This window comes from Pomacea canaliculata, linkage group LG11 (genome assembly GCF_003073045.1).
Source record: "Pomacea canaliculata isolate SZHN2017 linkage group LG11, ASM307304v1, whole genome shotgun sequence".
Taxonomy (NCBI): domain Eukaryota; kingdom Metazoa; phylum Mollusca; class Gastropoda; order Architaenioglossa; family Ampullariidae; genus Pomacea; species Pomacea canaliculata.
In genome coordinates, this window is record NC_037600.1 from 5954417 (window position 1) to 5973702 (window position 19286).

A 19286-nucleotide genomic window follows, 5' to 3' on the forward strand; every position below is an offset into this window, starting at 1 on the left:
TTATCGCTTTCAAGAATAACAAAATATTCAATCAGATGACTAGGTTAGATTTCTAAGGGAAGTAATCCATAGTAAAACATTTTCCAAATGTTTCAACAGTTACGTTCCTTACTGACTTTTTTTCACGGTCAGAGTGATGTGTTTGTGAATCTAACCTGGCTTAATTTACCTGACTTACAAATTATTCATATTTCAGTCGTAAATCACACACACACACAACCGCCATTGCTATCGCTGACTCACGCTTACGTTTCATTGAATATTTTGCTTGTGTGCTTGCTTGATTATTTGTTTACCACATTACATTTAATATATAAACGAGTGACACTCAAAGTCATAAGAATTACTTGTGCGTGATTTGCTTGGTATAATGGAACACGTGCTAGGAAAGGTAGTAAGTTAAAACATGAATTTTGTTTTAGGGATTTAAGGATAGACATCTGGCTAGTATAGAAGAAGAATGAATGAATGAACACTTTTGAAAGTCAGCCCGAATAAAGAGGGCGACACAATCGATCACAAGATCCCTTTTATCTCTTAGAAAAACTGCTTGATTTATTATACAACTTAGAAAAATAATTTTATGTTAGTGATGGAAAAAGGACATTTTATTTTGCTTGGCAAAAGTTTGTGACACTCCGTTATTATATGAGTCACTCTCATTCTCACTTTTTTCAACCTCTGTAACAGCTATGGCAAAAAGTATCAGATATTTTATTATATAACCGTGGATCCTTATAGCTCGTAAATACAAACGGAACATCTTTCATTTCTAGATTTAACAATATATAAACTCGTTGAAGTATGATGCTGTGTCTCACCGTTTTATACACTTGGATTGAGATGTTTGTATGTCCATCTGTATATTTGTTCAGCTATATGAAACAGGCTATATAGTGGCCGTGTCAACACATACATTTTCCCCGGCATTCAATGAGGACAAAAGGAGAAATTATGAGAAATTCCGAACACACACCAGTTGTGCCGTGCAGCTTGTGATGCCCCGCAGTCTGCTCCACTGGGCAGAGAACTCTGACCTCTTTATATCTCCCTCAACATACACCACCACCTTTCTTCTCAGTCCGTTCAGAAAACCTGCTTTAGCCACCAAAACTGTGTTACTACCATGCCTGATAGTAGTCCTCTCATCTGTAGAGTTGATGATCTGGACTGGAATTCCTTTGTCTTTGAGTATTTTTATCATAGGAACATCTTCTGTAATGTCCTTTTCAAACAAAATCATCACATCTCTGTACTCTAGGGTTACTGGTGTCTCCCATGTTCTTTGGCCACGTGTAGAATTTGAAGTCGTGGGAAAAATGTCTGAAACTACAAACATTTGTATTAAGTTAGTGTACAGTCAATGCTGTGCATCTCAATGTTGATATAGATAACTTCAGCGTTTTCACAGTACAGATTAAGTATGTGTGCACTTTAAGTTTTTCGCAAATAATTGGAGCTAAATTAAATTCTTCGACACATTAAATAAATGTTTGCTATTACTTTGATTGAGTTATTGTATATTTTTAGACTAGAATAATATTTACTTTGTGCCTTCAAAGTTTCTGATTCTCTTTTAAGATAGATGATGTTAACAATCAATCAAGCTTGAAACAATCAGTAAGTAAAAGTATAAACGGATAAATAATTAGAGGAATAAACAGAAGTAAGGCAATACTCGTGTATACATTCAGTTGATATGATATGCTTCTTCCGTCAAGGAACAAGAAGAGACAAAACAAACTCTACCTCTGTCCCCAACATGAAGGTCTTGAGTCAAGAATTTGGCAACTTCCTGTCCGCACACTTCACAGTTATGTGGTTCTTTCTTACTGTGATTTAATTCCCGATGGTAAATGCGTTTCACTGGCAGGCCATCAGTAGGAGAAAAACATTTGCTTGTTGAGTATTCTGTTAATCCAAGACTACTTTGACCCTGTCCGGTCTCTCTTACAATCGAAGGTGGACAACTAATAGGTTTTTGGAAAAACTTTCCATTCCATCCTGGTGGTGAGATGTTTGCGCGGTAACTTGCTGCCCACAGGTGGGTATCTTTCAAGCTCTCGTTTATTTTTGTTAGAAAGGCACGGACCTTTTGTCCTTTCTCTCTGTTAAATGTACAAACAGTCTTTAGGCAGTCTTTGATACAAATAGTTATTTTAGGCCCGAAGCAAGCAAGATTAGGCACAGTATTAAGTTTATTAAATCATAACATTACCACCAATGCTTATTATTATGCATAATATACCTATAAGATCTGTTAAACATAAGCGCATTGCCCTCAGTCGAGAAGCATGATATCGGCAATAAAATAGGAAAAAAGTTTAATATTTAATTAAACATATAAAACGATTTTTCAGACTTGTTTTTAGTGCACTTCAAAAGGCCTCATGTACTCATGTTATGTTAATTAAAAGATCAAAAATAAGAAAAGAATATAAATGATTTTCCGGAGCACTAAAATGGTGCAAAACTTACTTTTCAGGTGCTAGTTCGTCAATAAGTGCATACAATGGCTGGTCCTTCAGACGATCTTTCAACATTGTAATGGCGTTATCTATTTTATTATCGTCGTCTATGTTGCACAACAAAGTGATAACCGATGGTGCAGGACTGGCTTGTGGCTGTGTTGATGATGTCCCTTGGAGCAACGTCTGCAACACCATCGAAGCTACCTCACCCTCAGGACTTGTGTAAAGTACATACACGTCATGACCCTCGGACAGCCACTTCCGTCCAACCAGACTCAGCATCCGGGTTTTCCCAGTACCCTGCGGTCCAACAAGGAATGCTCGAGACAAGTCTAGAAAATCTGTCATACCCGGGTACAGCGTGAATCGCTCAAACAATTCACCGGTGAGAGACACGGCCTGGTCCAGAGTCTTAGGTAGTTGATGTGTAATGACTTCCGGTTTACATGGAGTCTTGAAGTAGGATATGGTGGAAGGACCACAAAATCTAAAACAAATAAAATTATGAGTCAAATATGGACAGTGATAATTTAGAAGTTAAATTTGATGAAAAATTTACTGCGTGCCCCATAAAGGATAGACTGTCGCTACTGATAATGATAACAACGCTCTTGAAGTTTTTTTCTTACTGCCATCGTCATCAGCTTGTCGTCGTACTTATTGTCAGCAAGAAAGTATTCCAAGTATTTCTTGTCTTTATTTTTATATACTCCATTATATACTTTATTTTAGATACTCTGATATTTCTTAAAAGTGCAAAGTATTTAGTATAGTGGGGGATAAGATAATATAATCTCACCTCGCTATCATATTTGCAAACAAATCATCAGTCATGGCGGGTGTATCCACAGAGCTATCTCTGAAATGGTCCCAATAAGCTTGGAAAGGAATCTTAACCGACTCGACATTCCTGGTTGTGTCAAGACTGGGAAGATGGTCGGCACATAGACACAACTCAATGAGGTCGTTGATTGAATTTTGTTGTATGCATTCCAGAAAATTCTACAACACGAATCATAATGTATAACATTATTATAAACGACAGAAACCGGCTCTCTCTAAATATATATATAACGTGTAATATTGATTGTTTTTGTTGTTGATTTCAATAAGACAAAATGATTACAGGGGCTTAAGTGTCTAATTCACATTCTTATGATGAGCAACACGATGAGTTTACAAAATTAAGAAAAACTATATATGTGGTGACATAATGACCCACCTGTGTCAACTCTGGGTGACAGTCAAGTGAGTTCCTCAGTGTCTCCGATGTAATGTTTGGTAGAACCAAGATCAGTCGTACTGTAGGGCTCTGATCCTGGTCTGACAGAAGATGGTGAATCATTATATCTGCTTTCTTAAATTGTTGTATAGCTTCATATACTTCTTTAATCACTAGTTCTTCTGTACTCCGCCTGGTATCACGACTCTCTTTGTTGTCTGTCGTCTTCAAAGTGTCATCACTTCTTTGGTCTTTGTTTTTTGTATTTGTGTCATAATCTTGAATATTATCGTCTTCCCCTTTTCCCTCACCGTCTTGAAATCTTTGACCTCCAGTTTTCTGCTCGTTATCTTCACTGTCATTGTTTAAAGTCTCCTGCTGATTACCACTACTCTCACTGACTTCTGTTGTTTGTATACTGTCACCACTCTCTTTTCCGTCAGTATTTCCCTTTCTTATTTGACTATTTGTCTCTTTACCCATCATTGGGCTAATTGCACTCGCGTTATCTTTTATTCTTTGCCTCTTATCTTGATTTCCACTCTCCTTCTCATCCACATCCTTGACGACTCCTACCAACACGCCATGATGTCGATGGATGATCAGAAAATCAAAACATCCGATGTCCTTGTATTTATTCTTTTCTTTCAGACCAGTGGGAACAGGCAGACGATGTTTTCTATAGTCACGGCCAGGGTTATTCAAGTAGTCTTCGTACTGGAACTGTGTCAGAACAAACATGTGTTCATGTTGTGAGTCCGCCATGTCACGTAGACTGTGGATGACATGCTGCATGGCTCGGGCCCTGCTCTCATCACTCGGGTCAGGAGGGTCAGGGATGTAGACGAGTTGACCGGCAACAGACTGTGTTTTGTATCGAAGTTTGTTTAAGTACACTGGCGGCACAAAATAACATCCTTCTTGCATATTTGGGTACATTTCCTTGGTTTTCTTCAACAGTAAGTCTTCAAAAGTCTCTTTCTTTTTCTGAAAATAGAAATCCTCTTTTAGATATTGGCAGCCTTTACCTTACCATCTTCGAAACGCTCATATGAAAACTTCGAACTGCAACCGGCAAATATAAGTTAAAATTTCAGTAATGACTTCAATCTTTTCAAGATAGCCAGCCAGCCAGACAGAAAGACAGGCAGGAAGGCGGGCAGGCAGGCAGACAGACACCAGTGTTGACGACGCTCTTAGCTTAACTTCCTAATAGTGTTATTAACGACAGAATTAAATATTCACATGTGAATACAACTATTGAAGAGGTTAATATTGTGTTGTCAGTGAGCAAAGTGTATCCTCTAAATTGTTTGCTCACCTTTGTCTCCTTCATTAGGTGGCTTTCTTCGTCACTTGAAATACCTTTCCTCTCCTCGTAAGTTCTGCGTGGAACCCTGATTTAAATAATGTTACAATTTTTATTTCATGTACAGCCTTAATTATGATCAATCGGAATATGAATGTTCATAATAATAGTTGTGGCTATGGTGATGGTAGGGAGGGTATTTGTGGTAGTAATAATTAACATTTAAAATTCATAGCATATAATTAACGGAACAAAATACACAATAATATTCAACGACTTTTAAGTATCATACATTTGTAGTCTAGAGGAATAACTTCAAAGAAAAATTATTTTAATGCAAGCTTAGGTAACGAAATGACAAGAAAACAGAACTTATGAAGCCATCAATAATGGTCAGATGGTTCATCAAAGATGGGCAAGGGGTTTAAAATCAAATAAGCTAATGTTCATCATGCTCACCTGTATCTCTTGAATAAGACTATTGCTATGATCACTAAAACCCCAGCAGTCACAATACCTAGTACAATTCCTAGTACGATTTCGATGAAGATTGGTGTTTGTTCTGAAAAAAAAGTTAAGCAGTAAAGTCTTATCCTCGTAGTGAACTTGTGTTTATGTTTTTGATAGTCCTGCCTTTGGAATGTGTGGTATCTTTTACTCTATAATATCTATATCATCTTCTCTCTATAAATGTTCTGGCCATATACTTCAAGTCAGTTTTGCTTCGATCTTTGCAAAATGGATAGACCAACGCTCTAATACCGCCACCTTGTTGTTACAGGAGAGACTGACTTTTGTTGTCACGAGTAATGTAAGCATTGTCAAACAATAAAACAAACAATGTGATAAATAGTAATCCAAAGCACGACTAATGTCTACAAACACACCACTATTGCACCTCACATGCTATTTAAAGATGAAAGTGTTTATTACCTGTTTTTTTGTCATTAAGTGAACACGTGTTCACTCGATCAGCGATAGACCCATCATGCCAACAAGAGTAGATCTCTGTTTTCTCATTTGTTGGTGGAGGAATTCCTATTTGGAGGTAGGATGAGACCTCTTTGCTGTAAAGGTAGCCCTCATTTACCTGACAATTCACTTTTTCATTTTCCCACCAGCATTTCAGAACACCTATTACAAATAAAGAAATGAGTATACCCTTAGTCGAATATTTGTAATAACACAATTTATTGTAATAATATTTAATACTAAAAGATATAATCGGTGTAATAAACTTTTCCAGTAAAAATATTATAAAAAATAAGAGGTTTACGAAAGGCAAGTTTAAGAAATTATAAGATACAATTGTTCTTGTAAGTCACCAACATGGTGGACATTCACGATGTCACAATGATGTTTATATGCTTGCTTAGTTTTGTGTGGGTGTGTATAGTCGCTAACAAAACAGTTTCTTAGATAAAATATATTCTTGAAAAAAATCATAGCAAATAAAACTGAAAAGAGAAGAAGACCAGACCTCTGAAACCAGAGGCAGTTATTATTTCTTAGTACAACTTATGCTTCCAGAGTGTGATATAAGAAAAACTTGATTTGCTAAAAGATGTATGTATTTGTAATTTCATTCTACGACATTTAAACATCATTTGATATACTTAGTTTCTCTTGGGAGTGATGCTTGTACACAGTGAAATTTCTTTGTGTCTTCTGGATGTCTTCATTAAAGAAACATGTCACATTGATCTGGGAGTCACCCTGCTCCTTTGAAATATTGCATGTGTTATTTGGACCTGCAGGCAAGTAAAGCAAAATGACTGTCGACATTCGGTATACAAAATAAAACCTTCAAAAAGTCTAAAAAATATTGCAGTTGATTTTTTCTTACTTTAAGTACGAGTGCATGTTAGTGCATACTCTGAAATAAAATATTTTTCAGGCTAAAACATTTGCCTCGTTTGGCGCTAGTCACATTTTCATGCTCCATTCATGTAAAGTTTTAGCAAAATGCGATGTGAAAACCCTGTTTTTAATTATGGATGTTAGTGTAGAAGCAGCATTTTAAAGAAAATAATAATGAAATCAACTTAACAGAGTTATAACGATGATTATTTAGGGGCTACATTATAAAGTAGCAGCTTCTTTCTGTATACTCTATCAAAACAAAGTTTGCTTACCCAGTTTAGCGACAAATTCACAAGTTGTGAACAAGCTTGAGCTGTATCCAGCCACCTGACAAGCGTATTTGCCTGTTGGCTTTGTCTTGTAGTTGACTGTAATGTTTAGTGTACGGCTAATTCTCTTGTCATACGTGAACCCAGGCCTTGTGTAACAGTCCAGAGAACCTCGAATCCACCAGCAGTCTAAGACAGAATCTTGAGACAGAATAAACAAATAGTTAAAATGATGAGACATAGTTTCAATGGTCGACATTGAGAAAGCACAGTCCCAGTGTTTGGACTTTACTTGAATTTTTATTAAAATTCTAAAAATCAACAATTTTAGATGAAGTCAAACGCCTCAAGTTAAGATGATAAAGTATGTGAGATACACTGGATTTATTACGATCGCATGCAATTAAAAGGTCGCAAAGGACAAAAGATAAGGGCAACGGATGGATGGCCTTAGTGAAATTGTAAAGGAAAATATTAAATAAGAAATAGCATGCTAGATAAAGCTTTTATCATCAATAATAGTAGCTTTCTCTAGATTTTCTGGGGAGAATATATCTACCAACGCTTCTATACAAACATTGCTTCAGGACCACACTTTGACTATTGCAGGAGGTAAGCAGTGAAAACAAACCCGCGACATACCATAAATGAGGAAGTGCAAAGGCATAAGACTTAGAAATCTACCTACGTATATTTTTGATTATCTACAAAAAAATTGAGACAAAAATTAAAGACATAACAACCAAACAAGAAGCAGACAATACCAGCCCTGTATGACTAGTTACCTGGACTATTATCCTGACCGTAGTGGTAGACAGTGAAGTCCTTTTTAGTGACACTCAGGTCCTCAGGAAAGTGACATGTCAGGACTGTGTCTTGAAAGGGGGTCACTGGTAGTATTGTGCATGTGATCTTATCGTCTGTAATAACATCATCATTGTAGACAAGGTCAGGCTGCTGCTATCAGTGTACTGTTTGTAACAAAATCTTTCAAGAACACATTTTCATGAGAGCATCGGAAGAGGGAGATAACTGCCCTTTTAGTTAATAAATGTGACTTGTAAAAAAAATATATATATATAATAATAACTAATCGAAGGTAAAAGGGTGTCGAGACAAGAGTATCAGTCTCTGCCTCTCGATACTTTGAAAGAAAATCAAACCAGGAATACAACAAATTCTTATAACATCGCAAACAATCCCTAGTGAAAAACTGTATTACTAAGTATATTACACAAATGACGCATGATCAGTTTGTAACGTGAGTATAACACTCAACTGTACATTTTAGTTTACCTTGCGTTAAGACGGTTGACAGGTAGAACAAAAGCCAAGTAATACACTTCAGGGTGGACCAACAGAGTTGCGGAAAAAGACCATTGCCCATTATGTTTAAGTATGTCCTGCAAAGAAAATATATATTAATATAATTAGCCAAGATACCGCGAATTATTATTTCTTGTTTATTATTAGGATTATTGAAGTGTTGCTTCAGTGCAGAGAAATAGTTAATCACACATTGGAAGTCTCTTGCCTAACTTGACAGGTTGAATATTTGTGTCACACAAAGGCAGCGTGCCACGCTAAGAGTGATAACACATTTTATGATACCAGCTTTCAAGCAGACTCTCTTTTGCTCACAAATAAATTCCGTGGAACTAAAGAGTGTTTTGAAAATTTGTTTACCCTATCGACTTTTTCTTCGTATATTAGCTCATTGGGGTCTCTCTGTCTCGCACACGCACGTACACAACCACACACACACACACAGAATGTGCCAACTGCATGTTCGTACATGTGTGTTGGACTACATTACACTGCGGTTCACCAACTGCCCTGGTTTCTTGTGAAACGAATCGAGCTCTCCTCCGCGTGGGGGGAGTGTGCTATATATCTACTCATACTATTTTTATTCTTTGCACATATCTACATGCTACAGGACCGTTAAATTCAGCTTCATTCGTCAACAAACTATTTAAAAACACTACTGACCTTTGACAGCATAAAGCCGTGTACCAGATATCAGGAATCTCCACATACAGCAGCCAAGCGACGTATTAAGCTGATATGGTGTGACCCGGGTATTTGAGACATCCGGCTTTTTCAATAGGAACAACTCAAATAATTGTCGGGTGTCTCCTTTGCAACCCATTCGACTCGAACAAGTCACGACGCGTCAACACTCAAGTCTTTGTAAGAGTGAAGTATGATGTGTTACTAAAGACACAAAAATGCTCGGTCTATGTTTTATTAGTCAGCAAAGAAAATACATGTTTGAATGGGTCTTTGTAGTTTTTATTCGGTCCAGAGCTGTTTATATTAGCACGCATGAATATAGTCAGCACAATAATGCACAACACAAATGCACAAACACACATGACAAGTACATTTAGTTGCTTGCTAACACATGTGATAAGCTTGAGAGAGATAACGGAGCAAGCGACAAAGGTCTTTTGTTGATCACATGACTCATATACATTGTGTGACCTCGTTTAAGGCTGACACATGAACCCTTGAGGTCAGAGTGCACGCACAGACGTACTGATCAGGGTTAGGACGTACGGGAAGTAAAATATTGACATTAAAGGGTTTGGTAGAAGTAAAAGAAGAAAAAAGCTGAGTAGACTGATAATCTGGCCTACTAAATTCTGCAGAATAAAGACAACCCCCTCAACACCCGAAAGAGGGGCCAAAGAAAGATTGTATTAGCTCTGTTTGTCAGATTGAAAGAAACGTAGATCGCACGATCAAGCAGAGAGTTATCTTTGCTGTGGAATATAAAGTAGTAATAATGTACCCCACCACATACAATATCTAGTAACTGAAATTTAAGATTAGTTTTGTAAACATTTTTAACATAAAGATAGCATGAATGCTGATAAAGTCTTTCTGAACATAACAATAGTCAATACACTACAATCGTGTGAGTTCAAGAGGTAATTTAAGACTGATCCCCTAACCTTTTTCAGGAACAGAGGTTGTACCTAACCCTTTTTTACCAAAACAGCATTTTTGTGAGAACGGTGCATGTCTCTTGTCCCTTGCTTTGACTTTCCAATCCGCTATGGAGTTCAGTATTCATGTCAAGTCCCGACACCTGGTCAACGGGAAAAAAATTGCTGTGCTTCGAGGGTATTGAACTGGTGTGGCTTTGAAACGCTAATGCTCTAACCTCTCGACTTTTTTTTTTTCCTCTAGTCTGAGAAACAAATGACCTTAACAAGTTTAAAAAGCTAGATGAGAAATAGGTAAAAAGGTAATAGGGCAAGTCAAAAGTTAAAAATCGTACAGATGATCCAGCATCAAGAAGCAAATAAAAAATAAGAAACAAAGAAAAAACAAAAACAAAAAAAACAAAAAAGAAGACACCGGGAAAAAATATTTCATTTAACAAGTAATGGGAGATAACTGAGGGAAAATAAGAAAATTGATGGTCATCACATATCACCTCTGTAAATCTTAAAAGAGTTAATAATTGGTTAATGACGATTATATCTTTAAAAAAATCAAATGGATTAAGCATATAAGTTTAAAAAATAATTTTATGTACTTATGTACGAACATACTTTTATAAGAATGTGATGAGGAGAACACACACACACACAAAGTAACGACACAGTACTCATGGTCAGGTTTCTTTATCAGATTCGTCTGTGTATATATATATATGTACAAATGCAGTTTGAACTTAAAAGCTATTGGCAGAAGACATGCGGAAGATCCAGTATATCCAGTATTTTTTGTATCAGCTATTTAGCCCTTGAATGAAGTTTCAAAAAATGGTTTTACTGCACTCGTTGCGCTATCGGTTTCCATGGAAACAATCCAAAATGGCGCCCAAACAAACATTTTAAAAAGCTTATAACTTCGTCAATTTTGTGAGTAGACTCGAAATTCTGTTTGAAATAGTTACATAAAAGACAGATCTACAATCGTAAGAGAGGGATTTTGCAACATCGGCTTAGATTTTTATGAATTTTTTTTTGTTAACCACTGTGTCAAATTTTAAGAAATTTTGATTTAAAACGGTATATCTACAAAACTACTAAGTAATTCTTTAAAAGCTCTCTCTTCAAATGTTTACATTTTGTATGAAGATATGCTCTACCAAATTGCAGGTCTATATCTCTTGTCAATAAAAGTTATTAGCTTTTGAAGTAAACAGTGTCTAACCAAAGCAAGAAACTGAGAAAATGAGGAAAGAAAAATTGAAAGCTTATAGTAACTACTAAACTACTCAATATTTTTTAAGAAACTCTCATTGAAATGTTTGAATATGTTTAAAGAAATCTTCAATCAAAATTAAGGCTTGTACAACATGTCAATATACAATTATAAGCTTTTGATCTACACAATCTTAATAAAACAAGAAACTGAAAAGGCGAAGGAAAACAAAGTGAAGACAACAATCCCACTTACTGCCTTTATTGTCAAGATGTTTGCTGAGAAAATCAGCCACCTTCCTGCCACACAGAGAACAGTCGTGGTAACCCGTGGAGTCCATCTCATGGTAAATGTATTTCACTTGTGGGCCATCTGTAGGAGTCAGGCAGTCAAGTGATAGGATTTCAGCCCCAGGTGTGAAATAATCAGCTCCTGTACGTGAAGCCTCTCTAACCACTGCAGGTGGACAGGTGAGGGCCCGAGTGAAGGTCTGTACCTTCCAGCCATCGGGTACATTCTGGCTAGTGCTGCTTGTTGCCCACAATACAAGATTTGGATGTTGGCGACTTAGACTTTCTACAAATGTTTTAAAATATTTTCTGCAAAACAAATAAAAAAAAGCAAACTCGTGTTTTGCTCAGCTTTAATGCATTTCAAAATAGCCAAAATATAATCATAAGTTTATTTTAATTATTATTTTTGTTGGACTAAAAATCTATGAAATTGTTAATGTTTTTTATAGTACTTAATCAGATTAAAGACATTAACGTTGCTTATCTATTTCTTATTTGCTAGCTCTTTCTCTTAAACTTAGCCTGTTGCCGAGGTTTTTTTAATACCTTTTTTGCCCCTTCTCTATTACTTTGTCCACAGAGTGCATTTTTCTGTCGTATAAAATAGCATTTTGTTACATTATATTACGCATAAATGCATTAGTATAATTAAACAAGGTTAAAATGTGGTTTAGGTGTAGACCTGTTTGTTTTTAATTTCCTTATCTAGCACAATGATTATTAAAAAGTACGTTAAGTTTGAATATGTTTGTTAAAAAAAGGTACAAGGTAGGGGTCAAAAATGTGTTTAAACCGTAAACTAATAATACAAACATACTTACCCCGGGAAATCGACTTCACTTGCAATCACACACAGTTGTATTCTCTTTTGTGTTGTTAAAACGTCCAGAATTTCCTTCATTTCCTTCTTGTAATTGAAATTACAGATTACTTGGGTGACAAAGGGTCGTGAAGTCTCATCTATATCTTTTGTCGTAGGCGTATGGTTGGATGTTTTAGAAAACGAGGACATGAAGTCCCTTTTTGTAAAACTACTGACTAAAATGTAGAGGGGATGGCCACTTTCTATCCATTGTTTACCAGCCAGCGTCAACATTCGTGTCTTGCCGGTGTTGGGTGGACCAACAAGAAACAACCTTTGTTCACTGAGCATCTCTATCATATCCGGGTACAGAGTCAGTCGCTCGTACAGGTCTCCTGTCAGGGTCACGGCGTCTGCCAGAGTCTTGGGCTGCAGGAAAGTCTCGTCCATCAGTTGTAGGGTGGACTGAGTAGCTGGTCCACAAAACCTAAGAACGCAAAGCATTTCTAAAACTATGAGGTCCTTGTCTTTATCTCGACGTATAACATTGGTGCATCGACTAAATTAATTATTATCTGTGTCGTGTTAGAATTTCTGTGTATAACTGGAGCTGAATGTAAGTTAAGCGTAATTGATTTGTTTAAATATAAAGCTTCCTAGCGAGATGTATTCTAGTGTTGTGCTGTAGTGTAGTTCAGTGTAGTGTTGCAGGGTCTCAACTGTAGACATCACAAATGATAAACAATATAAAATGTTCCGAAAAGTATTTTATCGTTTACCTTTGCTAATGGCCGTGCATGACAACTTCCTTACCTTGCTATCATGTTTAAATACAACTCATCAGTCATGTTTGAGTCAGCATCAGATTGATTCATTAACCTGTTCCACCAGTTTCTCAGATGACTCATCACACTGGTGTCGATGTCCCATGGCGCGCAAGGGTTCGACAGATGATTTGCGCAAAGACACAGATGAGTGGGGTCGTCAGTAGCCTTCACATTTACACACTCGCGCAAACTCTTAAGAACACACAATGTGTGAGTATGTTTGAAAGAAGTACACCACATTATGATTTTTTTTCATATGCAAATAACTGTGGTTACAAAATTTTTTTTTATATAACAAGGTTTCCTTAAAGCTACGTTTTATTCACAGATTATTCACCTTCAGATGCATATACACTTTACTTCATTTTAGTCGTCACGATAGTACTCAATACTTAATGCTCAATTCAGTCACAAAGAGCAACACTCAGGATAGTCTAAGAGCTTGTCATTTAAAATAATAATCATGAAAAGTACTAGCAATACTTTTAAAGAAGTTTTTTGTCTAACCTGCTTTTTGACAATATGTAACGTAGATATCAAGTCAAATACCCTCTATTTTTACATTCTTTATGTTACTTCTGCAGAAGATGGTATTTGTATGGTTTCTCTACGTTATGTTAAATCACCATAAACTTTAATGAAATTAGGCACTTTGGAAAATAAGTCATAAATATGTTTAAACAAAACACAAAATATAGCTTGATAATACTACTTTTCTGGACCCATGTTAGTGCAAAACTAGGAAATCTTTTAAAAACATTAAAAACCTACCAAAGTTCTGACATCATGTATGTGTAACTTACCTGTACAACCTGACTGTAACTGCCGAGAGCTCGTTGTAGTGACGACCAGGTAACGTTGGGAAACATTAATGTCGTTTGAATTACAGGTTTGTGTGTCTGATCTGACATCAGGTGTCCCATCATGCTGTTTGCGTATTTAACTTGAGCGATAGCTTCAGACACCTCCCTGACTAACATGTCATCTATTTTCCTTTCACTTTCCTCACTCCCGTCATCCTTATCGCTGAGAGACTTGACGACCCCAACCAACACCCCGAAACGTCGATGAATAATGAGAATGTCAAAGCAGCCGACGTTTGTCTTGTCTGTAAACCTAGCGGGAACAGGTAAGCGATGGTTTAAAAAGCTATTTCCAGGGTTGTTTAGATAATCTTCATAATTAAACTGTGACAGGACAAACATGTCCTCCTTGTGGTGTTCCGCCATGTGACGTAAGCAGTGCAGCACGTGCTGCATGGCGCGGTCGTGTCTGACGTCACTGAGGTCAGGAGGTTGTGGGACGTACACGACTTGACCAGCTATTGGCTGTTTTTCATATCGAATTTTGTTGAAGTAAACTGGAGGCACGAAATAGCAGGAATCAAGAGTATCCGGGTACATTTCTTTGATGTTTTTCACTAAATATTCCTGCAACGTTTTTGTTGTTACGTATTCATTGCTTTCCTGAAAGAAGAAATATTTCAGTTTCTTTGAAGCATATTAATTGTGGAACTTCAGAGCAATTCAAACAAATTGTTATAGATTTATCTCTTTAATGATTGACTACAGCACACAGTACTTATTGGATGTTATTGCGGGAAAACGAAATAACTGGTAAAATATATTTAACAGAAAGAGGGTGGAGGAGGAATAAATAATCTTTCCTCTGTGCTTACTTTAAACTGCGTTACTTGCTGCTTTCACCGCTTAGGAGTTCTGTATGGTACACGCACCTTTATTTCACTATAATTGTAAAGTAGAAGTGGTTTAAAATTTAGAAAAATACTAACTTTTTTTATCATAGGGAGATGTGCATCGTCGGTAGATGTTCGCGTTTTTCTCCACCGAAAAGCCCAACTGTTTAAAATGAAGTGTACGTAGGAGTTGTGACAGAAATCAGAGCATACTCACTGCCTACGTACTACAGGCAATGTGACATTATTATGATTATTCAGAGAAAAAGACTTTACAATACTTTTTGCACTCATATTATTCCACACAGAAGAGATCATGACACTTCTAGAACAAAAATATTCAATAATTCGGGAAAGAAACTTTTTCCCAAGTCACCAATCACATTGCAATGGGTAATAATGTTGCTTTGCTATAGTGAAAGGGAGATTAACAAAAGGCAATCCTAGGCAATAGCTAATGTCACATTGATGCTTAGACTATTCTTTACAAAAAGTTATTTTAAAATACTCGAGGCATACTTGTTGCGTCTCATCAGAATTACAATGACAATAATTGCTGTTATCACTGCAGTCAAAGCCAGGGACAAGCCGACAGCCAAACCAGTTGAAATATCTTCTTCCGAGGCTTAAAAAAAGTTTATAAAAGTGAGAAACGAAACAGGTAGTAACAAATACGTAAACTACGATAAAGTAGTAATACAACACCTGTTTTAGAATCATTGTGAAAAATGTTATTTTCTTTTTTTTCACGTTCGTTGTGTTTATGATTTTTAAACAACTTTAATTACTTCGGATTTAATGAACTTGACTACTTACTAACCTATTAGAATTTTTTTTTAGGCAGAGAGACATTATACAGACAAAGTTAGGCAAGAAGTCACTAACGATTGCTACCAACAACACAAAGGTGTCATCACTTAATACGAAAGAAATAGTCAGTCCCAAACCTTCCTCAGATATCTCAAGTGAACATTTTGCCTGTTGTTGTTGTGTGGAGCCCTCGTGCCAGCATGAGTAGGTTAAAGTTTTCACTTTTATCGTCTTTTGAATTTTCATGGTGAGATGCGTGGACACCTCGTAATCGTACAGGTAATCATCATCAACCTGACACTGTGGTTTGTTGTCTACCCACCAACAATGTAATATCTCTGTTACATGCAAAAAAGAAATCGTTGTAATAACCAGAGTTAAATAACTTCAATAATATTAAATCGAATGTTTCCATTGCCCTTGATATCTTGAAATTATAGTAAACATGCAAAGAACATCCTCGTCAAAATAGAATGTATTTTCACTAACAATATTGTACAGTTTTCAACGGTATTTTCGAGTCTTAGTATGTTGAACGGTCTGCGCATGCATATTATTATATACGTGTACTCTTGCGCGTGAGAATTAATGAGTTTGCATGATTCACTTACCTAGTTTCTCTTGGCTATTGTGTCTGTAGACAGAAAAATTGTTTTGAGTCGTCTGAACATTTTCGTTAAAGAAACAGGTCAGGGTTATTTGGGAATCATTGGGCACATTTGAGACTTTACACGAGTTGTTTGCACCTGTAAACAGATAAAACCATAATGTAAATGTTTCCTTAGCCTAGTCCAGACAAAAAAAAAAGCAAAAGATACAAATGCTTTAAACATTTTAAGTGTCCCAATAAAGAATACACAGCATACTTTAGACTATATAACATAGTATGATAACTCGTTAAAAATGTAATTATTATAATTTATACAATACAGCTAATTAAGACGTAGCGATTTTATGCATGGTACCTAAGAACAAAAAGAATGATTGATTGAATTCTTTTTTTTTTTTTTTGATGGGTCGACGACCTTATTCAAAGCAGAGCTTTCTCGATGCTTTGGTCTCTTGTCGTACGTGATTGTCTCCTCTCCGTTGGAGAGAGGAGTCTCCTGGTTGTCTCCCGTGTCTTGTTTATATCTGAGAGATGGGGGGGGGGGGGCAGCGGAGGTAGTCAGCATAGGCGTCTCTGGTCACTTCTCCTCGTGACTCATTTCTTTTTTGGAAGTTCGAGTTGATGGCTTCTTGAGATCTTGTATCAGTACGTCTTTTTTTCACTATGGAGTCTACCATTCTTGTAGTAACCACATTTTCCTTCTTTTTTTCACGTGGTCTAATTCTACTCGCAGTCGTTTTGTTAGGTCGGCAGCGACTTTAATCCAGTTATTTTTTTTCTAGTTCAGAATTCTGAAACACTGCCATCTTATCTCGCCATTTGTAAAAACGTACAATGATGGGGCTGAAATATTTACCCGCTTCCTTATGAAGACCCCCTCTGTGTACCCACTCAATATTATCTGTTGTCCAGTCTAGTCTTTTCGAGTGATCATTTAGGATTTTCACAATCTTTCGTGTGCGCTCCTTGCAGTCCTCTTTACCCGGCTCTCTTACACCTAAAAAATTTACATTGTTTCTTCTGGAGAAATTTTCTTAAGAATCCATTTCTTTCTCTAGTTAGTTCATACTTGAGTTGGTGTGTGTGTCCCCTATAGATAGATTGTTTACGTCCCGAGAATTTTGGTCAAGTATGTCTCTTAGTACATGTACACTCAAATCATTCTAAAGTCGAGCTATTTGTGTTCGATTATATGAAAAAACAGAAATAGCAAGAGACGTTTTGTTAAAATACAATTAGGATGTTACCAGACAGGATCGTGAGTTCACACGATTGAATGAGGTTTTGGTGGTAGTTAGCGATCTGACAAGCGTATCTGCCAGTCTGAGATGAAGAAATGTTCTGAAGTGTAATAGTGAAAGTATGGCCGACAGTGCTTTCATATCTGATCTCAGGTCTTGCGGAACAGGTCATTGCCCCCTTCAGCCACCAACAGTCCACTACAGCATCTGTCAAACAAACAGTTTATCACAGCAAGCTGCCTAAGATCATTGTTTATTTGTACTTTTATATTTATCAAAAAATTTTTTTTTAATTTTAAAATAATCTCCACTTTTGCTTCTTAATTATTGGTAAAATAACCACATGTAAATGGAGGAAACCATTTCAATCACAGAACTCACGAAAAAGGTGGTTTATTACAGTCTAATAACAGTTTATACAGATGGAGTGTGTTTGTACCTCCCGTATCGTCCCGGTAGTGGTAGACTGCAAAGTCTTTCTTTGTCGTGTTCAGGTCTTCTGGGAAACTGCAGTTTAGAACCGCATCCTGGTCTATCTCCACTGGAGATACTGAGCATGTGATGCTTCCTTCTGACAGTCCAGTAACAAACATTATTCGTTGCTCTAACTTCCTCTCTCTTACACTAACTTACACAATGCATATAATCCAACAAACCTTTTCACACACGCACACATAGATATAGAAAAAAAGAGAAAGTCTAAAATAATAATGTGACCTTGTGGTAAAGCAGCAGCAATGTGCAGACAACACACTATCAGAATTGTCTTCATCGTTGTTGATGAGAATTGATGACATCGGCAACTCATGTGTTGGAGAAACCACCAGGAGTTCAATGCTTGGATTTTTCGTAAGAAAATCATCGACAATGTGGCATGGCAACTGATAAAAGAATTTTTTTTTATCTGTACCATGTTCTACCATCACACACACACGTGCACACACGCAGTCGCAAATATGATTACAAACACGTGTACAAACACACACTCGGGTTCACACACACACATGTACACACACTAATCAAACAAGTGTCAAAGAACATAGTTGTTTTCCTAACTAGTTCTTCCCATCCGATAAGAGCTGTGTGGGCGAGTGTTTCTAAGTCTCACACCTGCTCCTCAAACCGTTATATTTGTACACTTTACACTAGTCCCTTGACCTACAATGTTGTTTGGCTACGAGCGACACCACAGCTGTCAAAGCTCCTTGTCGTGCTGTTCTCTACTGTACGCAGCACATATCCATTTGCTTCAATATTTTATACGAGGTCGATAACATAAACAAAAATAACCTGTTGTTACCTAAGCCCAGACTTTGTACATTTCTAGTTGACGATGAGGTCGTCAGTCCTGTCGTCCTTTCATGTTTGTCGTTTGTTATGAACAACTACTTCACCGTTTGCATTTAAAAAAAGAAATTATCGGAATTATTGTATTAGCATATCACTCACCTGAGACGTTTCCCTTCATTGCCTGACAGTGTTTGACTGGTTTCCCAGCGCCCCTGGTTTCTATTCACATTCAGCAGACAATAATTTCACGACTCATGCTTATGAGTAGATAATGACTCGAATGACCTAAATAAGTCCATTGACCTCTTGGGCTACTCTGTTAATACAGCACAAAAATCTACTGCGCATCTGCTAGTTTCTGTAATCGTTTCCCCGAGATAACTTAATTGTAACAGCTTATCTTTTCCAAAGGATTATTT

General features: G+C 36.8%; 2 protein-coding genes across 9 annotated transcripts; both read right to left on the minus strand.

The window, feature by feature from the left end:
• Window positions 1-698: 698 nt before the first annotated feature.
• On the minus strand, window positions 699-9261 carry LOC112575157. 2 transcript variants are annotated; one of them, XM_025256790.1, is made up of 13 exons: window positions 9127-9261; window positions 8431-8537; window positions 7920-8054; window positions 7138-7335; window positions 6619-6753; window positions 5936-6136; window positions 5462-5564; window positions 5015-5090; window positions 3694-4680; window positions 3271-3473; window positions 2479-2958; window positions 1750-2108; window positions 699-1329 (listed from the first exon to the last, which is right to left on the minus strand). In XM_025256790.1, the coding sequence occupies exons 2-13, from the start codon at window positions 8519-8521 to the stop codon at window positions 953-955; spliced, it is 3345 nt and encodes a 1114-aa protein (XP_025112575.1). In that variant the 5' UTR covers window positions 8522-8537; window positions 9127-9261; the 3' UTR covers window positions 699-952. The 2 variants fall into 2 exon arrangements, with proteins under 2 accessions (XP_025112575.1, XP_025112576.1); XM_025256791.1 differs by lacking the exon at window positions 9127-9261 and adding an exon at window positions 8821-8948.
• LOC112575171 lies at window positions 9209-19152 on the minus strand. 7 transcript variants are annotated; one of them, XM_025256834.1, is made up of 14 exons: window positions 19027-19151; window positions 18295-18458; window positions 18017-18148; window positions 17584-17784; window positions 16338-16472; window positions 15864-16067; window positions 15436-15541; window positions 15013-15079; window positions 14024-14686; window positions 13207-13412; window positions 12413-12880; window positions 12138-12182; window positions 11554-11897; window positions 9209-9323 (listed from the first exon to the last, which is right to left on the minus strand). In XM_025256834.1, exons 2-14 carry the CDS (start codon window positions 18437-18439, stop codon window positions 9301-9303), a joined length of 2739 nt encoding a protein of 912 aa, XP_025112619.1. In that variant the 5' UTR covers window positions 18440-18458; window positions 19027-19151; the 3' UTR covers window positions 9209-9300. The 7 variants fall into 7 exon arrangements, with proteins under 7 accessions (XP_025112619.1, XP_025112618.1, XP_025112621.1 ...); XM_025256833.1 differs by having other exon boundaries at window positions 9213-9351; XM_025256836.1 differs by lacking the exon at window positions 9209-9323 and adding an exon at window positions 9374-10231.
• Window positions 19153-19286: the final 134 nt, after the last annotated feature.